The sequence below is a fragment of the Phacochoerus africanus genome, chromosome 7 (genome assembly GCF_016906955.1).
Source record: "Phacochoerus africanus isolate WHEZ1 chromosome 7, ROS_Pafr_v1, whole genome shotgun sequence".
In the NCBI taxonomy this organism is placed as follows: domain Eukaryota; kingdom Metazoa; phylum Chordata; class Mammalia; order Artiodactyla; family Suidae; genus Phacochoerus; species Phacochoerus africanus.
Window position 1 is genome coordinate 3808279 of NC_062550.1, and position 20387 is coordinate 3828665.

The window sequence follows — 20387 nt, forward strand, 5'->3', positions numbered from 1 at the left end:
TGCGGCATATGGAGGTTCCCAGGCTAGGGGTCGAATCGGAGCTGTAGCCACCGGCCTACGCCAGAGCCACAGCAACGCAGGATCCGAGCCGCATCTGCGACCTACACCACAGCTCATGGCAACGCCAGATCGTTAACCCACTGAGCAAGGGCAGGGATTGAACCTGGAACCTCATGGTTCCTAGTCGGATTCGTTAACCACTGCGCCACGACGAGAACTCCAGAGTCTGGTTTTTAAGATGGCTAAAACCCAGAACTCCAAGCAGTCGGCCGGCTCTTCCGACTGCACACAGCTCGCAGACAAAGAAAACGCTGAAGGCGGGAAGGGCTGCTTTAGGGAAAAAGGGCGTTGAGAAGGGGCAGGGAAAGCAGGAGGCTGAATTTCAGAGACGGGCAGGTCCCCCTCTGGGCCTGGATTTTCTCAGGACCTTTGCATCTAACAAGAAAAATGACTAAGGTGGAAGCAACAGGCGTGCGGCCAGGGTTAACCAAGACATCCCAGGTGTGTGCCCAGCAGGTGCTCAGGGAATGTGCCTCCCTTCCCGGCCCCCCAGAATCAGCGCCCCTGTCCCTCTCCTCTGACCTGAGGTCCACACTGCATCTCCAACTCCACCCACACCCCTCGTCAGCCCGGGGCTCCCTTCCAGGCCACACCCATTCAGTGCCTTGACCACAACTCCTCCATCCTCGCTGGGAGCTCTGATTTGGGTGAACCTGCTCTCTTCTTCCCCGGTTAGTTCAGGCTTGAGTCCTCACCTTCACTGAACCTAGACTTTCTCCTGAGCTGACTTCTTTCTTCACAAATTTCCTGCCTATCCATCCAACGACCCACCCAACCACAGACCCATCCACCCATCCACCCATCCATCATCCATCCACCCATCCATCATCCATCCATCATCCATCCTTCCACCCAACCATCCACCATCCATCCATCCATCCTAAGGAGACCATTCTACATGGAGGAGGTTTAAGGGGGATTCCACAGAGAAGCTGACTTTAAATTATATTTCAAAAACTAAGTAGGACCTAAGGAGGCAGCTAGGACACGTGCAAAGTACAAAGGTTCAGGCCAGTTCTGGAAACAGTGTAAATCTTGGGGAAAGGCAGGCCGATGAGGCCAAGGAGGTGGGAAAGGACTTCTCCAGGGACCCCACACCTTGTCAGGCTCCCAGACCTGGGGATCCCAGTCCGCAGTCTCCTGGCTTCCTCCCCACCACCGATTCTGGACCAGTGTTCTTTCAGAACCACCAGCAAGCTTCCATGCAGGGAAACATGAGAGGGAAGAAGAGAAACCCTCGCTGTCCATATGTGGCACCACAAATATTAGAAACTGGACCTCCTCCAGGGGCCCAGTTCCATCATCCCTTGATTCTACAGACGTGAACTTGGCATCTGCTATGTGCCACGCACTGGGGACCAGCTAGACCGCCTCTTTCTCCTTTTTAAAGCTATGCCTGCTGCATGCACAAGTTCCCAGGCCAGGGATCAAACTCGTGCCACAGCAGTAACAATGCTGGGTCCTTAACCCCTAGGCCACCAGGGAACTCCCCAGACTGCCTCTTTCATGAAGGCTCCGTGGCCCTACTCTGTGTCACTTGGTACGTGGTACCCTTGGTTGCACCACTGCATCTCCCCACGGCAGGGAACCTTCAGCCGGCTCCCCCTTCAGGGGCAGAATCTGCATTGTGTTCACCTCTGTCCCACTGTTCCCAGTGGCGAGCCGAGGGCAAGACACCTCAGCAGCACCATGACAATTATTGAGTGCGATGCAGGCAGAGGAAGAAAGGAGAGAGAGAGGAGAAGAGGGAGAGAGGCAGGAAGGGACATGCGTCCTCAGAAGCCCACAATCTAGGAAGGAAGACAAGGCTTTGTCCTAAAGGGAAGGGGCCCCTTGAAGGTCCCGAGCGGCAGCAGCTTTATGCAGAAGGACCTTCCCACAGCAAAACGCAGCACAAAGGGAGAGGGGCGTTTCCCTCGCGCCTGCCTCGTCCATCTTCCCTGCTGCGGTGTTTACCTCCCCAGCTTTCAAGAGCCCCAGGAGGGAGAAAAAAAAAAAAAAGGGCCATGATGCTGAATTCAACTGTGTTAATCTTCCAAGCCCTCATCCTGGCATTTCTGCTCCGGGTCTCAGACACTGCTGGTATTCCGCGGCGTGTCTGTGCCTCTTAAAGATATAATTAAGCCTTTTTTTTTTTTCCTTTGAAAAATGTAGGTCCCCTCGGGCACTTCACCTTCATGTCTTGACTCTGCTTTGTAAATTGCAGCCCATGTGCCGGGGAGGCAGGGGCCTGAACACAGAGCAAGGGAGGCCCCGCGAGAGCCCTCCATCCCCTCGTGGGGTCTGGGGCTTGGATTCTGGGCCCCTGACGCCAGTCCCCAGCTTTTGATGTTGGAGGTGGCCAGTGACTGTCCACCCGAGGAGGAAGATCAGCCGTGGGCGCGAGCGCCATGCGTCTTCTGTGTCTGCCGTGCGGCCCTGCTGTTAAAGAGACCTGGAGTCACGGCGTGGGCGCCTCTGCTGGCTCCTCACCGACCAGCCATGCGACCTTGTGCACGTCACCGTCCTTCTGATGTTCAGGCTCCGACGGACGTTGTGATCCCGTGATTCTAAATGACCAGGTGTCACGGCGTGAGCAGCATTGTCAAGGAGCAGCGTGACAAAAAGACAATCCAGAGACGGCACGCCGCCTCATGCCCGGGGGAAATTAACCGTGCTCTTCCAAAGGCAGAGATTACGCGAGTTAGAAAAGCCAGGGGTGGGTGAGAAAGCTACAGGTCATTTGTCTTCCTGGTCATCGCAGTCTTCCCACGGCCACGTGCGGCCAGAGGCCGACGGCACTGTCTTTCCTGGTCCCTCTTGTGTCTCTGGTTCTTGGGCCATAGCAGGTCCTCGGTCCTACCGTGTACCTGACACACAGAAGGCGCTCGAGCAACAGTTGCTGAGTGAACGACTGAACTAAAGCTCAAAGCATGAAGCGCAAAGGTATAAAGCTGAAAATTATCACCCAGAAATGCAGGCGCTGGGAAGGGATGGACAACAGCCAAAGGTCATGGGGCGTTCAGGTGCTGACCACGTGGGAGGAGAAAGGGGACCCATGAGAGCCAGGCCGCACTGTCTGGCCCTGGTGGCCCCCACACAGAGCCAGGCGCGAGAGGCGGGGTCAGGTGTGGGCCTGTGGGGATAAGGTGCTGGAACAGAGAACCTGGGAGCTCAGAGGAGGCCCACGAGGTCTCGCCAGACACTAATGTGGTGGGAAGCAGCAAAGCATCACCCGGATGCCAGTCAATTCTCCTTGCTGGAGTAGTGAGCTCCGCAGGCTAGATTATAAGCACAGACCAGGAGTTACCGCCGAGGCACAGTGGGTTAAGAATCTGACTGCAGTGGCTCAGGTCGCTGTGGAGACCCCAGTAGGCTCCCTGGCCTGGCGCAGTGGGTTAGAGGATCCAGCTTTGCTGCAGCTGTGGCTCAGATTCAATCTCTGCGCCAGGAACTTCCATATGTCGTGGGTGTGGCCAAAAAAAAAAAAAAAAAGGCATAGACCAAAGGCAAAGAGGAACCACCAAGAATACAGAGAAAGGCTGCCCGTGCTTCTCAAGCAAAGTCCTGGTGTTACTGATGGGCTGGGAAGAGTCCACAGCCGGGTAGAGCATGGAACTCCATGGGCCCCACGTGCCCACTGCGCCCTCCGTCTGCCCGCCCTCCTCTGGAGGGAAGGTGAGTGCCTGCCTTTCACTGTGGAGCAGAACGAGGCTCCGGAGGCAGCAGGTCCCAGGCCCTGCAGCTCCCGGGCTGGGCGTGGCTTCCACCCGGAGGGGACTGACCCTGAGCCCGGCTCTCTCCATCCCAGTGTGACGTGTCTGGGGGAAACTCCCAGAACGTTCTGCCCCGTGGCTGAGTCATCCAGGGGACCACAACGGGAAGCGCAGGCTCATCACATCAGTAACTGGCGGTGAAGGAAAGGGATTCCTGAAAGCCCGTCTTCTCCTCTTGCCCTGAAAAAACACCAGGCAGGAGCTCGAGGGAAAGGGGACAGGTGTCTGGACCACTTCAAATACCAAGTGCAGAACCTGGCAGAACGCAGCCTGATTTCTTCATTACGACACATGCGCTCCCCCGCGGGTGCCCCCTGAGCCACACCAGACAGTGCGGAGGGGACAGCTGCCAGTACCTAAGCGCCACCCCAGTGCCACCTCTCCCTTGGGGAGGAACGTGGAAAGAAACGTCAGCTCTGCACAGGCCTTTCCCATGCCTCCCTCACGCGATAATGACATGCCCACAGCGCCTCGTCAGTCCCAGGCCCACTGCTGTCTCCTTCCCCCTCGTCTCAGCCCCCCGCCACGGGGCCTCGTCCCCCAGGTCCCTGGAGGGGCAAAGGAGGCTGTGGCGGGGAGCTGAGTTCTCCAGGTCAGGGACCAGCAGGCAGCACAGCAGCCCCCGGACCCAGATGCTGGCCACTGCCCCTTCCGCCAGGCTGGCCAGGGGAAGAGAGGCCTGGGCGGTTTTCTGGGAGAGGGCTGCCCTCTGATGCACCTGCTTTTGCCAAGGTGGCCGACAATGTGACAGGAAGGGTGAGAAATCCTTTCCTCTTCCTGTGTGTCCTCCTGCCTGGACGGGTGCACTCACCCACCTGCTGGGGTCCCACCCCCTGCCCCCACCTCCTCAGCCACTCACATCTCCCCAGATGCCCCCAGATGGGCAACTGGACCCCCCATCCTCGTCCCCCAAACCTACTGCCCTTCTCCCAGGCCCCTAGTCGGGTGCTTGCAGTCCAAGGCCACAGGCAACCAGCCTCCTGCTCCACCCCTGCCAAGGCTGACTCACTCCACTGCTCCACCCGCAACCCCACCTGCCTCAGTTCCGGCCTGTCTTTCCACCTGAACGCTCCCAACACCTTCGTCCTCACCCCAGGCCCCCCTCCCACCCTGGCCGGAGCCAGCCCCCTAGAAGCAAGTCCCCTGGGGGTCACCTTGCGGTGCCGCCTGGAACTCTTCTCGCCCGGCAGGTGAGGCACACCTTGATGAGGCCCTGCCCCCCATCCAGGCTGATTTCTCAGCACTGCCCCTGCTCCAGCCCCGCCGAACCCCTCGAAGGCCCCCCAAGATGAGCTGAGACCACGGGAGGGCAGGATGGGCACGGGTGTGGGCAGCCTGGCCTGATTGAGGACGGAAGACCCGAAACACGGCTCTCCAGGCTCCGAGCCGCGCTCCCGCCTCCCAGAGGCCATCAGGCTGAGGGATTAAGAGGCTGGATCGCCGCTGATCTCCGCAGGGCAGCCTGGGCGCCCCGAGCCCTCCGCGGAGCTGTGTGTGCGCTGGGGGTACAGACAGTGAGTGGCGCTGGGTCCTCCCGAGCCCTTGGCCCCCAGGGAAGGCAGACAGACACAGATGACAGCAGAGGTGCTTTGGTACGGCCAAGGGAAGCGCCCCCCCCCCCCCCCCATCCGCCCCAGACCCGGCGCAGGGCCTGGGGATGCTTCACCAAGGAATTGACCTGGAGCTGACTTTGGACTGTTTGGGGTTTTCCTTGTTTGCTTGGTTTGGGGTGTTTTGTTTGTTTGTTTCTTGGTTTTTAGGGCCGCGCCCACAGCATATAGAGGTTCCCAGGCTAGGGGTTGAATTGGAGCTGCAGCTGCCGGCCTACACTGCAGACATGGCAATGCAGGATCTGAGTTGCGTCTGCAGCCTACACCACGGCTCACTACAACACCGGGTCCTTAACCCACTGAGAGAGGCCGGGGATGGAACACATGTCCTCATGGATACTAGTTGGGTTCTTAACCCACCGAGCCACAGCAGGAACTCCTGGCGCTGGACTTTGAAGGAGAGGTGGCCAGGAACAGACAGCGGGGAGGGGCTCACGTGGAGGGTTTCTGCTGTTTCCCAAGTGGGCGAGAATTAAGGGGGGCGGGCAAGCAAGGAGGCCAGCGGGGGCGGAGGGGGTGCCAGCGGCCAGATGGCCCGAGGCACTGAGACCCCTTCCAGGAGCGAAGGGGTCACCGTGGGATCTCAGAAGGAGGGGACATGCTGAGGTGTGGTGAGAACTGTCACTTTTTCTCCTTTCCTCCCCAGGAGATGCTACGAATGAGCCAATTCAGGACAGAGGAGGCTTCCTGCTGGTGGGGCCACAGCATGAAACCCCCAAGCTTCAATTCCCTTGGCCCCCAGCCAGGGCCCCGCAGAGGTTCGGGATCCTTAGAGGCAGAAGCACCAACCAGCCTGCGACTGAACATTCATTATGCACCGACTCTATGGACTGGTTCACTGCCAGGGCTGCAGAGAAATGCCAGGCCTGGGAAGACCCTGAGGAGGAGGACTCGGTCTACCCAAGGTCACACAGGAAGGTCACGGTGGCAGAAACCCCACAGGGAGCACACGCCTCAGTCTCCTCACCTGAAAATGGGACCAGCACCTCCTCTCCGAGGAACAAGCGACACGGCACGTTTTTACAGCGTGCGGGGAGGGTGCCTGGCGCACAGCAAGGGCCCAGGAAGGTTTGCTGTCAAGATGGCTGTGACAACAGGGACCGATACCTGGGCTTCCCAGCCGCAGACACAGATGGAACATGCTTGGCTGAGTCCATCAGAAACACCGCCACCAAGGCCAAAGGACGTGCCCTTCGTGACAATGGCTGATGGGGGGGTGCCTGGGTCCTCTGTGACTTGACGGTCGTCAGGTGAGGCCGTCGGAAGATTTGTATCATCGTCAGCCTGTTTTTTTCTAATTTTGCACGACATGCCTCTACTGCTGTTTGGCTAACACACTTCATTTTCTTAAAAAAAAAAAAAGAATAATTTATGAATGTGCCGGTGATACCAAAGGCTTTTCAAAAGGTGCCTAAGAGCAGCGGTAAGAGTCACAAATCATTCTGGACACAGACGATCCCCAGGAGAACCTTGGGAGATGCTGAGAGGCTGCTCTGGGCTCACTTTAACCCCTTGGTGACTCTGGAAGGAGCAGGAGAGCATGATCCTGCAGCCTGCTGGGCGCTGGGCCCGGGCCACCTCCTGGTGGGTGGTATGTGCGCGTAAGTGTGTGTGCAAGAAAGAAAGATGAACATGCTGACGGCCTGGGGTGTGGCACAAGTGAAGCCCTTGTAGGCTCTTTGGATAATTTTTTTTTTTTTGTCTTTTCAGGGCCAAACCCACAGCATATGGAGGCTCCCAGGCTAGGGGTTGAATTGGAGCTACAGCTGCCAGCCTACACCACAGCCACAGCAACACCAGATCTGAGCCGCATCTGCGACCTACGCCACAGCTCACGGCAACGCCAGATCCTTATCCCACCGAGCAAGGCCAGGGATCGACCTGTGTCCTCGTGGATACTAATTGGGTTTGTAACCCACTGAGCCATGACGGGAACTGCCCCCTTGTAGGTTCTTCACTCTGGGAATTCACAATCCATGGAAGAAAAGTCCGGCAGAAACTCACAAAGCCGTGACCACCACATCCTTCCCACTGGCCCGAGCCCCTCTCTGCTCCCACCCAGGGCAGGTCTTCTGGAAGGGGTTCCCCAGCACCGCCTCCAGAGTTCCCGCTCAGGTGTGTCTCTCTTTGACCCCACCCCACTGAGACGGCCTTGTCAAGGTCACCATCAGCCAGGGCGACACGGATCCCAGGCTGAATCCTGGGTCCTCCTCCGACAGGACTCTCACCATTGCTGACACGGCCCACCGCCCCTCCCCCTGGAAAGCCGCCTTCTCCGGGCTGGTCTCCTCTCTCCTCTGTCCACATACAGTTCCTCGGTGAGCTTGTCTGGCCTCGGGCTTCCAACCACCGTCCACACACTAATGCCTCCCAGACTCATTAGTCTACCCCACGTGGCCACAGGGGTCCACCAAGCCCCCTCCATCTTACTGTCATCTTCTGACCTCCTCAAAGCTGCCGCGTCACAGCTTCCCTGTCTCACCTGAAGACAACCCTAATTTCTTTGATCTTCAGGTCAAAACCCACGGCGTTACCCTTGCCTCTGTGCCTCACCTGGTACCAGCGCCCGATCGTGCTGGAATCTGTCTGCTGCTCACCCCACCAGCTGGGGTCACATAGTCACAGCCACCGTCATCAGGATCCCACCTGCATCCCCGGGCTAGCCTGCAGCGCCTCCCTGCGCCCAGCCACACCCCAGCACACGGAGGGCGCGTTTTCAAAAAGGGTCGCCTGGCGCCTTGTCTCCAGACCCTCATGGGGACCCCATCTCACTCGGCAGAAAAGCCAGAGCCATTTCGGCGGCCTCCAGACCCTGCCTCGTCAGCCACTGCCTCACACCTCTGCTCCAGTCCAGTGGCCTCCTGGCTGCAATTTCAAATACACCAGACTTGCCTCTGCCTCGGGGCCTTTGCACATGCTGTTTCCTCGGCCTGAAGCTCTGGGTGTCAGTCTCCGCATGGTTCGTTTCCTCAGCTCCTCGGGTCTTAAACAAACTGCTCCTCCCCGGACCCTGCCGCCCACTCTGCCCTCTGCCTGGCACTCATGGTGTAGAGATGCTTGTTTCTTGTCTGCTCCTATCTTCTGAAATAAAACACATCTGAGGTGTGGATTCATGTCTGTCACTCTTGGTCACTGTCATCCCCTAGAGCTGGGCCTGCCCCCATACAGGCCTGAAAGGTTCGTCCTGGGTGCCCTGGGGGCACCAAGGAAGGCGCTCCACATGCTGCCCGTAGGGGGCCTGGAGGGCAAGGGAGAGGAGGTGATGGCTGACTTGGGCTTTGAGGGATGCATAGGAGCTCACCAAGAGGAGAAGCAGGTGAGTGCCATAGCTAAAGTCTGGGAGGAGAGAGGGGCCATGACAGGGCTGGGGTCTGGGACGTGGGCTGGTGTGGCTGGAGTCAGTGGAGGGGACAGGAAGGGCTAAGGGTGCTGGACGCTGGGAAAGAGCTAAGCAGGCTGAGGACGTCTCTCCAGCACACGGGCAGCGGGTCTGAACAGGAAAGGTGGGGTTCGAAACCTGGCAGAGCCAGCAGCAACCGCTCTGGGGGTGGGAGGTGGGGAGCAGAGGGTCCCTGGCTTCTGGCTTCAGGAACCAAGTGGCTAGGGCATCTTTCACATGATTGGGGCACACTGCTAAAGAGGGGGGGCTCTGCCAGGCTCAGAGGTGCTCATAGGACCACACGTCCGGGTGAAGACCTCAGGAGGCGGGGCCCGCAGGTGTAGGAAGCATCCCACGTCACACAGGGGTCTGGGATCAGGAGCTGGGAGGTGTCCGGCGCGGCTCCCTGTGGTCCCTGAGTGGGGGACTCACAAGCAGTGGACCCCTCTGAGCCCACAGGGTCCTGCCCAAGCCAGGGGGCTGCCTGGGGGTGACCTCTGAGAGTTTCCGCGTCCGGGAAACTGGGCAACGAAACCCCTCCTTACTGAGTCTCGGAGGGGGCATAGCTGTGAGTCAGGACGGCGCTGGGCCTAACCAGACCCCATCTCTGCTCCTGGGGTCCCAGCAGGGAGCACGAAAAGTGCCAGTGTTTGTCCCCCTCTTGTCCCCGTCTCCGCTCTCTGAGGGAACCCCACCTGCCCTCAGCCTCCCTCTGACGCACGGCCAGCCTCCAGGTGAAGTCGGCCGAGGCTGTCCCGCGTTGTCACCTGGGAAACAACTTGGCTGCTGGCCAGGGTGTGGCCCCGGGTGACGGGGCTGTGCCTCCCAGAGAAGAGAAAGCGCCTAATCCCCGGGATTTGCCGTGGAAGCCGGGACAGGACCCATCACTCGCCACTGGCAGGGACGGCCTCGCTGTTGTTTTTAGGTGGAATTTCTGAATCTCATTCGTAATGTGTACTGATCCCGGGCCAAGCTTTCCGAATCAGGCTGCTGGATGGGGTCAGCAGCGCGTGTTTAACCCCTTCAGCAGTAACGATTTCAAAGAAGTGATCTGGGCCCTGCTACCTGGGACAATTGATGGTGACTTGAAGCCATATGGCTGGGCAAGCAAGCTCTCCACTTTGTCTGAGGCCTCGCCTGGCCAGGGCAGAGGTACAGCTAGGTTGGTATCTTCACTAGCAAGCTCTTGCATCTGGGCTGCCATGTCCAGTGGAGTAGGTTGTGCACTGTACACAGAAAAGGCTGTGCGCATGCCCATGGGGTTGTGCAGTGCACAACACTTTCAACGGTACACGGCAGCCCTTCTCTCTCTCCTGCTGAGACATTAACAGGGACAGAGCCGACCACTGACAAACAAGCACTTTCCACCACAGGAACTCAGCAGGAGGCCAGGAAAGCTACGAGGCAGCTTCTTGGAGGCAGCGTCTGTGGCTTGGGTGTAAATTTGTTCCCCGGCACCCAGCACAGGGCTTGGCTTGGGGTAGGAACCCAGGACATTCTTGTTGAATATTCATTATATTCAGGATAATTCAAGGATGACAGAACATGGGAGGCGTGGCCTCCACTATTCTGCTTCAGGGTGGGCCTGGCCCGTCAACCCAAGCCCTGAGCTCCCAGGTAGCTGGAACCACTCTAGGGAAAACTGTCCTGGCATCGTCCCATGTGCCTCCCTCTGGCCCGCTGCCCTGTCCTCTAGGGGGGCTCTGAGCTCTTGCCAGCCGTCCAGCTCCAAACAGCTTCCTCGCACTGGCACCTTTAGCCCCTGAACAACCTACCCAGTTACATCAAAACGCCTGCGACTCCTCCGGGTGCTCATACTCCCACAAGGCAAATATTATTAGGACCATTTTGCTGAGAAGAAAACCAAGGCCCAGAGAGGTCATGGGACCTGCCTGAGGTCACACAGCTAGAATCAGAGAAGCAAGAATCAAGCCCAGAATGCAGGACCCCGAGTTCAGTGCTCCATCTGTGGCAACAGACCCTACGGGGCTGGCCCTACAAGGGTCATGCCGGCCGTCGGTATTTTCCGAACTTGACGAGAAACAGAGCGTGACTTCAAGAGGTCAATGTTTGGGCTTCCCTTTCGGAGGGGGTGTGAGGCCTTGTTAGGAGGGTGGTTACACTTAGAGCCCCTGTGTGTCTTCAGCACAGACACGTTACACTGGGGAAAGGACTGGCTTCCATTAATACTGACTTCCTGCACACCTACTATGTGCCGGGCACCGCTAGGAGCTTGCACGTAATCGCTTCATCTAACAAGAGCGGCGTCTGTAACGAGGGACTGTCCCTCCTCAACCTAACGCAGGTGGCCACCTCGACGGTCAGCCGGACCGTGTCATTCCTTCCGATTCACTGGGAGCAGGGCTGGCGGCCGGGGTGCCTGGCCCGGGGCTGAGGGCAGGAGCCCCTGCGCTTCTCAGGGGACCTAGCGGAGGACGAGGAGCGCAGGGAACAACCCACGGCAGGCATGACATCCTGCACACCTGCTTGCAAACTGCGGCGCCGACTCCCTGCCTAAGGGCCCCGGGGCCGGCACTTGAGGTTTTTTTTATAGAAACTGATGCCAGTCCAGGGGGGGCCGGCCACCCTGCGAGGCTGCGTGAGCGCCTGCGTGACACTGTGAAGGGTGAGTGGACAACACGGGGACGCTGGGTGGCTCGTCCACTCCCGAGCAACACTGAGCAAAATCTCTAGACCTTGTGCACGGGTCCAGGGTGGCCCCAGCCTGGGGACACGAAGCCAGGCCTTGATGCTCCAGGGTTGTCCCTTTCTCCCAGCCAGCGAGGCAGAAACATCTCAGAGGTCAAACCCTGCGTGTGGACACACTGGTCCCTACCCCCCCTCACACCCACACAGCCCGCAACACCCTGCTGATACGTTCACTCCCACCTAAACTCACACACACACACCTGCACTCAGCCCCCCAGACCCGCATGCGCACCGAGTCAGACCCGAGCAGAAAGAAGCTGTGAAGGCGAGTGGGGTCGGAATCTCTTCTCAAATGTGCAGGTTATACTTAAAGCACATTTCCAGCCAGAGAGGGTCCTGCCCAGCCTACAACAACCTGCCTAAATCACAGGCGATCTCAGTGTCTGCCTGAAGGCAGCGTGGCCCGGCTTTGGTTGCACAGCCCTCCCCTGAGACCCCAGACCCCCCACCAGTTCCTGTCTGCAGAAGAGGGACCGGGCAGAAGCCCCTAGGCAGGAGCTAGTTGGCAGTTCTGCAGGGGAAGGGCCATCGGGGAGCCTCCAGGACCCTGTCCCCTCTCTAGCAGGGTGGTGGTGTGAACCTCACATCTTTTTTTCTTTTTGGGGGGCGGAGTGCACCTGCAGCATAGGGAAGTTCCCAGGCTATGGGTAGAATCAGAGCTATAGCTGCCGGCCTACACCACTGTCACAGCAGCACGGGATCCAAGATGCATCTGCAACCTACACCGCAGCCTGTGGCAACACCGGATCCTTAACCCACCAAGTGAGGCCAGGATCAAACCCGCATCCTCATGGAGACTATGTTGGGTTCTTAACCCGCTGAGCCACAACAGAAACTCTGTGAACCCCACCTCTTAACCACAGACTTGAGGGGTTTCTGAGTCCCAAAGAGGTGGCCCAAGCCCCCATGGCCAGGAACACTGCAAGGGCTTAAAAGGAGACACTTCATTATGTATCCTCTCAGACTAAGACATGGACCCAATGGCTGCTGGTGTAGACACCAGCTGGTGTAGACCAGAGAAAAATGGAGACAGATGGCCTGGGTCTAACTCCCATCCTCAAACCCTCCTGGGCTGGGAGAACCTGGGCAGCAACTAAGTACCTCTGGCCTCAGTCTTGTCATCTACTAAGTGGGGACAACCACCACCTCACGGTGCCAGAGGGACCTTGAAACACCACCATGGGCACTGCCAGCCCCCCAGGAGCATCTGGGGGGCCACAGGAGAATGTCCATGGAGTCCCGGGGGTGCAGACACCCCCATCCCCTGCTGTCTTCTTCCCTGGTGCATTCTGGATGTTTTGGGGGCAGTAAATTGGGTGCCCGCCCCCTCCCGCCTCTCATCACACAGCCCCTGGGCCAGGAATGCCGTTTTGCGCGGTCGCTCCATTTTGGCCATCAAGACCCAACATTTATGTTGGGTCTTCCAAGAAGCCTCCCCAGACTGCTCCATGAGTCCCGCCAGGCTGCCTCTGCTCTGCACGTCCAGCACCTCCCATGTGGTATTAGAACGGTCTGGTGGGGCATCCTTCTCCCCCTCTGGGCTGGGAGGTCCCTGAGCGTGTGAGCTGTGTACCCCCCACTGACAGCCTCTCCAGAGCCAACCCACGGCCTGGCCGCAGAGGGCCTCAGAGTGTGTCTTGGATTGAAGGGACAGTTAGGTGACAGGATGACAGTCTTGGTAAGGCCTCCAGGTGCACAAGACTGGTGGGAACCAGCAGAGAGCGGTGGGGAGTGGAGCAAGAGCCAGGGAATGCTGGGTGTGTGTGTGTGCGTGTGTGGTCACGGGAGATGAAAACTAACCTGCATTTGGTCCCTGGGGCGGGTCAGTGAGGACTGTGACAAGATGCCAAACCCCAGGACCCTGGGAAGTCACAGCTGAGATTTGTTGACCTGCGCCGGCATTGAAGGTGAAGAACGAGCAAGACTTGAGCCGAGCTCCGTGATTCGAATAGGAGCAGTGGTCTCGAAGCTTCAAGGCCACCCTTTTATGAGGAAGGACGCCCCTTCAGGTCTCTGTGGTCAAGAGGAGAGGTTCAAAATGCCACCACGCCAAGGAAAGGAACAGAGCCCTGGCATATCCGTCTCGGAGATTCTTATCCTGGCCGCCTCCTCCATGCAGCCTGCCTCGATTGGCCCAGGCACAGGCAATCCGGGCTATGCACCCACAGTACCTCCCACAGTGCTGTCTTGTCACTCTCTGGTGACTGCCAGCCTCCCTAGAGGCAGAGGGGCCCCCTCTTCACTCAGCACATAGTAGGTGATCCATAAGCACGGTGGTGGAGCCAGTGACCTGATTCGTCCAAGTGCCCTCCAGGCCTGCTGGCCCTTGACCTCCGAGCAGCCCACGGACAGCCCTGAGCCTGGACACAGAGCCTGGTCACAACGGAGGGAGGCTTCTTACTATCCTTAAGGACCTTCTCCGCTAAATGGAACAGAAGCGGGGAGGGACAGTGCGTTTCAGGACATGGGGGCAGCTCAGGGAAACTCTCTGTTTCTGAAATGATTACTCGTGTCTGAATGAAACCCACGTGAAACACAGATGGACGTACTTCCTTCCAGGAGCTGAGGCCGCAACACAGGCACTCGCGTCACAGTTTAAGCGAAGGGACTGGCGGAAACTCCCGAGGCCCAAAGCTAATACCGGGGGTCCCTTAACAGGGATTTATTTCTGTTTCGATGCTCCTACTGGTTTTCATAAAATAGAGGCTTCCTGTTAATTACGCAAAGACTGAAAAACAAAACTGGTAGGGGAGGAAAAATGAGGAAAGGCCGCTCTTTCTTTCAATCTCCTTTTGGGCTGGGGAGCTCACAGTTTTAGAGCTGTTCTTATTTTTATTAGCAGTATTGCTGTCACTTTTAACAGCCACACCTGCTGTATGTGGACATTCCCCAGGCCAGGGACTGGATCCGAGCCTCAGCAGCTGTAGCAACATCCTGCTCCTTTGCAGCAACCTGAGCTGCTGCAGTTGTGCTCTTAACTCACTGTGCCACAGTGGGAACTCCTAACTGTTACTGTTATTAAGAAGGGACATCCATCAATACAGTTGAATTCGACGAATCTCAACTCACATGCCAGGGGCCCGGCGTGGCTGATTCCTCTCGGAAACCAGAGAGCCGGGATGCGGAGCCAGGAGAGGCCAGGGCGGAATGGCCATTCCATCACCTGTGGGGGGTCCTGTCCTGCCAGGGAGGTGTCCAGGCTTCGGAGGGCTGTTTTCCCATTGAGCTCCCACGAGCTGGGGCGCTGGTGTCTTTTCCGCTAGGCCTTCAGTACGGACTTGATGGCGCGTGTACCGGACGTCAGCCCCTGGCGGCAGCTCAAAGTCCTCGCCGCCCAGACCTCACGCTCCATGGGGCTAATGCGACAACACTCCCAGCACGTCCACAATCTCACGAAACATGTCGTGTGACAGGAAGAGCTGACTTGCAAATAACTGCTACCCTACTGCCACGTACCACGCTGGCCAAGGATCGGGCTCACAGAATCCACCAGAGGGTCTAAAAAGCAAGCTAACTGAGAGCTGTCTAGTTCCTACTGGCTTCGGGCAAGGTGTTTTTTGTTTTTTTTTTTTAGGGCTGCACCCGTGGCATCTGGAACTTCCCAGGCTAGGGGTCGAATCGGAGCTACAGTCATCGGCCTACACCACAGCCACAGCCATGCCAGATCTGAGCCGCATCTGCGCCCTACACCGCAAGTCACGGCAACACCGGACCCTCAACCCGCTGAGTGAGGCCAGGGATCGAACCCACACCCTCATGGATACTAGTCAGGGTCGTTACCGCTGAGCCACAACGGGAACCACTTGGGGAGGTTTTAACAGAAATTTTGGCAAAGCTGATCCTCAGTATAGAGATTTTTTTTCCCTCTCCTTAGAAAAACAGTTACAAAGCAGTGGTGGCGGGGCCGCGGGGGGTTCGGGGAAGGCTGAGGCTCAGATACCAGCCTCTACCCAGCGGCTGGCTGTCCAGGGGCGGCCGCACTTGCTGGTGGCTGATGATAGGCAGCCCACGCCCAGCTCGCGAGGGCGCCCATTAGTCATCTCTCGGGAGCTATTACCTGAAAGACCCCTTATGGAGCAGCCCCTGCTTACAGCCGGCACTCGGCTGAGCAAGGAATGAATCCGGGGGCTGGATAAGGAAGGCTTTGTAGTGGCCCGAGAATACCTCAGGCATTAATAGAGCATTTTTGTGCAGATGGAGAATACACATCCTTCATTTTTCATTGACAGCTGGTGAAAGAGGAATGCAGCGGGCGGCCGCGCGCGGCTTTACACGACGGCAGCTCGGCCCTGCTTCACAGCCGCCTTTATCCCTGCCAAGAACTGGTTTTTAAAGGATGCATTAGGGGCAGGCCCGGCCCTTTTAGGTTCTTAATCGACTCTGACTCTGGGGTACTTTTTTCTTCTGTTATCTGGGGAGGAATGAGCTCCATGGCCTGGGGGTCTTGGCGGCTTGACCCTGGTTATTTTTTGGGGATGCAAACTCTTAATAACCGCATCCAAGCCAACACCAGCAGCTGGCGGGCTCCAGTTCTCTGTGTTTGGGGAAGGCTGGGCTCGAAGCCTGCTCTGCCCCCAGCACCGAGTGGCCTAGGCCAAGCCTCCTGCCCTCATTGGCCCTTGCTCCTTCACTGGTGAGTGGGGAGACTCTCACCAGGTCACAGGTTGTGGTAGTGACAAGGCACCTGCTCCTGGTACTAAGTGTGAGCTGCTCCTTCACGTGCCTTATGGCCTAGCTCAGACCTCACCTCTTCCAGGAAGCCCTCCAGGCCCGGTGGCCAGTGTCTGCACAGGGCGTGGCCTAGAGCTCTCTAGGCAGGGGTTCAGGCATCGCCTGTGAGTAGTAGGCAGGTGTCCCCTCTAGGTGCTGCAAGCTCAACGGGCCTGGGAGCCCCACTGGGGGTAGGGGGTACAGCAGATGGGAGGCTTAAGCGGCCAGGAAAACACTTTCCTTGGACATAAAGGGTTTCTGCCTAAGACCCTGCTTGAAACGAGAATGCACGGCTGAAAATGAGTCTGCAAACATCCTGGGCCCTGCGGTTTTTCAGTTGCTTAGTCTCAGACAGTCATTTCCTTGGCTCTGTCTTTGCCAAGAGAGACAATCACATCCCCAGAGGCCTTCCGGGGACCGACCGGGGATGTGGCGGGTGAGCGGGCTCGGGGCGGTTCCCAGGCTACTCGAGGCCAGGGCAAAACCAGCCATTGCAGGTGGATGGACCCAGAGCCGTAGGGCCAGACCCGTGTCCAGGGCTGGGATGCGCCAGGGCAGCTACCCCCCAGAGCTCAGAATATTCCAGGATGCACAGAAGTTACTAGGCGCAGAAGAGGAGGGGGAAGGGGGTGGGATGGGGGGAGCCCAGGGGAGAGACACCCCCCGACACACCCTGAAGCAGAGAAATAAGGCAGCACCTGGCAGGCACAGAGAGCCAGAGCTCAGCACAGCAGTGAGCAGAGGCTTCTTTGTCTCTGAGGCCCGGGGAGGATGGCACCTGTGGTGGCCTCTCACACCAGGGGCTCTGTCCTGTCTCTCCCCTGAGAAGACCAGCCAGCCCCCTTGCTGCTCTGGGCCTCGGTGTCCCCTTTACAAAAGAAGGAATTGGAAAAGATAGCCTCAGAGAGCCTCCGGCCTTTGAGATGCCAGGATTTTCTGCCCCAGTGGATGGGAAGCCAAGAAATAGAGACTCCCAGGTTGGTTCTGTTTGGACTATAGATGCAGCTAGAAAAATGTGCTGGTGAGCACTGGCTCCAGGCCCGGCCGCTTCCCAGCCCCCGGCCCGGGTCACCCCAGGAAGGCTTTAGCTGGAACGGAAGGCGCACACATTCTAAGGAGCCTGCCCCCCAGGGAGGCCTCGAACCGTTGGAGGCTTGTCCCTGCCTCTCGGTTGCTGCGCTTTGATAACCTGTTTCTGTCCCCCTTTCTCAACCCGGCAGAAGGCAAAGCCTTTAGGGGCAGGAGCTGCGTGGTATTGACTCATCTCTGTACCCACAACGCTGGCCCAGGGCCTGGTATGGGGCGGGGGCCGGGGGGGGGGAGGCTCTGCAAGAAGAGAGCACAGAAATGCAAAGAGTGAACAACCACCTGGGAAGGTTCTGATTCCAACTCCTGTGGTTCCGAGAGCTGCGAATCGCCCCAGAGCCGGCCGTGTTGCAGCCACGCCTACAGGCTCGGCATCAAGCACGAGGCTGGCCCAAGGTGCGCTTCTGCGTGGGTGCCAGCAGGCTGCTCACCAGCCCCCACACGGGGGGACAAACCCTCGACCTTACCTCCTATCGTCTGCTCCCACCTCCCCATCCAGGCTCCGGAAGGCCCCTTAAGCATCTCTCCACCTAACGACGGGGGAAACTGAGGCCCCGAGTGGGCAGTGACTCAAGGGCAAGCGGCAGGTTTTATGGCTGCTGACACCCAAACGTCCGGCCCTCCCCTTGGCATCCCAGCCATGGCTAATGTGCCATTCATTGTAATTAACTAATTATTCCTGCTGCCAACTAGCGGAGGAGGCCGGGGGTGGGAGGCCCCCCCAGATGAGTCAGTCATGTTTACAACATGCAAACCCATTTAACAGCTTGTAAAGTCACTATAAATGACTCTTTGGCAACAGGGGAAAAACCATCCCCTGTCTCCAGCTGCAGCTTAACAACGGTCGGCTCCGGGGCCTCGGGGACCAGGGTTCTGAGGTCCAACAGCGCCACCTAGAGACCGCATTCCAAAAACGCTCTGCTGGGGACCAACCGCAGGGATGCTGAAGACCTCACAAAATCCCGGGCCCGGAGACGCCCGTAGCCCACTGCTCCCGGCCCGACTCACAGCGGGGAAACTGAGCAAAGGCAAAGGACAGCGCCGGGCCCTCAGCGGCTCAGCTGCTTGGAAAATGTTTACAGAGTCTAACTGTAGATGCCACGTGGCAGATGTGGTCGTTTTCAACCCACGAGTTTGGATCCTTTCCAACGTGACCGTTCAGGAGAGGCGTTGCCGAGGGCTTCCAGGCTCACCAACACCTGTGTTCCTCCCGCCACCCCCCCCCCCCAATTCCAGCCCTCTTTGTACACCCAAGGCATGTTCAGAGGCCTGGTACATCTACCCACCGACACGCGGGAGTGGCCACTACTGGACCGGGGGCAGGTGAACAGGTCCTGATGCCCATTAGCTAGTCTCCAGCTGCACCACAAGAATAAAAATCCTATCTGCTCCTACAACTGGGGGACGGTGCCAAGTCCTGGGACCAGCGCTTGGCCTGCGGGATCTTGTCTGAAATTCACAGTGGGGAGATGCAGAGACCTCGTCCGTCCCCAGTTAATCCACCCCTGGTAGGTGGGGAGACTGAGGCCCACAGGGGTGTCCCCGAGAGCTGGTGGCTCCACCACCCTGGGCGACGAGGGGGTTCCAGCTGGGCCCTGAAGGATGGGACGCAGGAGGGAACTGAGTTGGTCCCCCACAGGCCTGGGCTGAGCCACCGGCTGGGCGGGCGGGGGGGGGGGGGAGGGGGGCACGTCCGGACGGCCCTGACGTCTCCGGCCACTCACCCACGGTCATGCCGTCCATGTAGCGCTTGATGATGTCGAAGGAGTCCCGCAGGTTCCCGTCCGTGATGTCGAAGATGATGTCGGCGTGGTTGGCGGGATGCGCTGGCGTGACGGCCCGGAGGAAGATGATCTCTGCCAGGGAGAAGGATGGCATGAGAGGGCACAGCGCTGGGCCCCGCGGCCCCGAAACAGCCCCTCGGGCAGTGAGGACCCAGCACGGGGGGCCCCCGTGTGGGGAAGGTGGAGGGGCCCCCAGGGGCCCTGGATCACAGCCCATCCCCCTTTTGCCAACCGGGAAGCCGAGGCCTGGCGAGATCTGGGTCTTCCCTGAAGTCATGGGGCTGAGGAGGGGCAGGGGCGGCGATGGAAGGAACTGGAATTAGTCGTGAGTCCTCCGGAAGCCGGGCTGTCGCAGAAGGGAGGAGGGTGAGGGGACAAGGAGAGAGAGGCCGGAAAGGGCAAGGGAGCTGGCTGGGCTCCTGCCCGCAGCAGTGAGGGTCAGACAAGCCACTGCCCAGGCCGGGCCGGGCAGTCTGGTGGCTGGGTCCCTCTCCCGGACCACCCGACACCAGGTCGGCTGGCTGTCCTTGGCCAGGAGCACCCCCTCTCTGTGCGATCTCTGGGGCGTCCTTTCTCTGGGCCTCAGCTTCCTCACCTGAGACGTGAAGGAAGTGCCCAGCAAGGGTCCGCCCATCACCAAAGGTCAAGGTCTGGATTTCCTGGGCCCAAGAGGCTAACAGGTGTCCCTAACCACGCCCACTCCCGACACAACCAATTATAGGTCTGCCGGGGGGGGGGCGGTGGGGGGACACAAAACCGGGTTAGGGATTTGGGAGGGATTCATGTGTGGTTTAGTGGAACCGCCATCCTGCACAAGGCAAATAGCACTCAGGGATTTTCTCGGACCCAAGTCTGGGCCATGCTGCAAAGATTCTGTGCCTCCCCTTTTCTAGAGGAACAAACTGGCGGCTAGGGGCCAGGGCCACCGGCTCCTGCAGGCGACCACATCCCTGGGGCACCTCTCCTGCCCTCCCACCCCCGCCGCCAGGTGCTGTGTCTTGGCACGGGCTCCCGCATCACCTGAGGACCCTGTTGCACTCGGCGTGTAGGCAAAGGGCAAACGGTCTGTCTTCCCTGAGAAGGCCAGGGGCTCCCTGTTAGCGCTGTGCCCCACACCAGCCCTGGCCTGCAGGCTGCACACCCCAAGGCGAGGCGTACAGAGCAGCACCCCATTTCATCGCTGCCTGCCCGGGCCCCACTGGTGTGAAAAGAGGGCTGTGATGGCAGGTCTACACTACAGGCTGGGAGCTGCCTGTGGGGGTAGGGGCGAGACGGGCACACTGACTGCTTGACT

At 58.8% G+C, this 20387-nt stretch overlaps 1 protein-coding gene across 1 annotated transcript in view; it reads right to left on the reverse strand.

The window, feature by feature from the left end:
- The window catches only part of FBLN1 (fibulin 1), an 87589-nt gene that overhangs the window by 4874 nt on the left and 62328 nt on the right, over nucleotides 1–20387 (reverse strand). The window contains exon 16 of the mRNA XM_047785992.1: nucleotides 19034–19165. Coding sequence (XP_047641948.1) covers nucleotides 19034–19165 — 132 coding nt within the window. The remainder of the gene's footprint in view (nucleotides 1–19033; nucleotides 19166–20387) is intronic.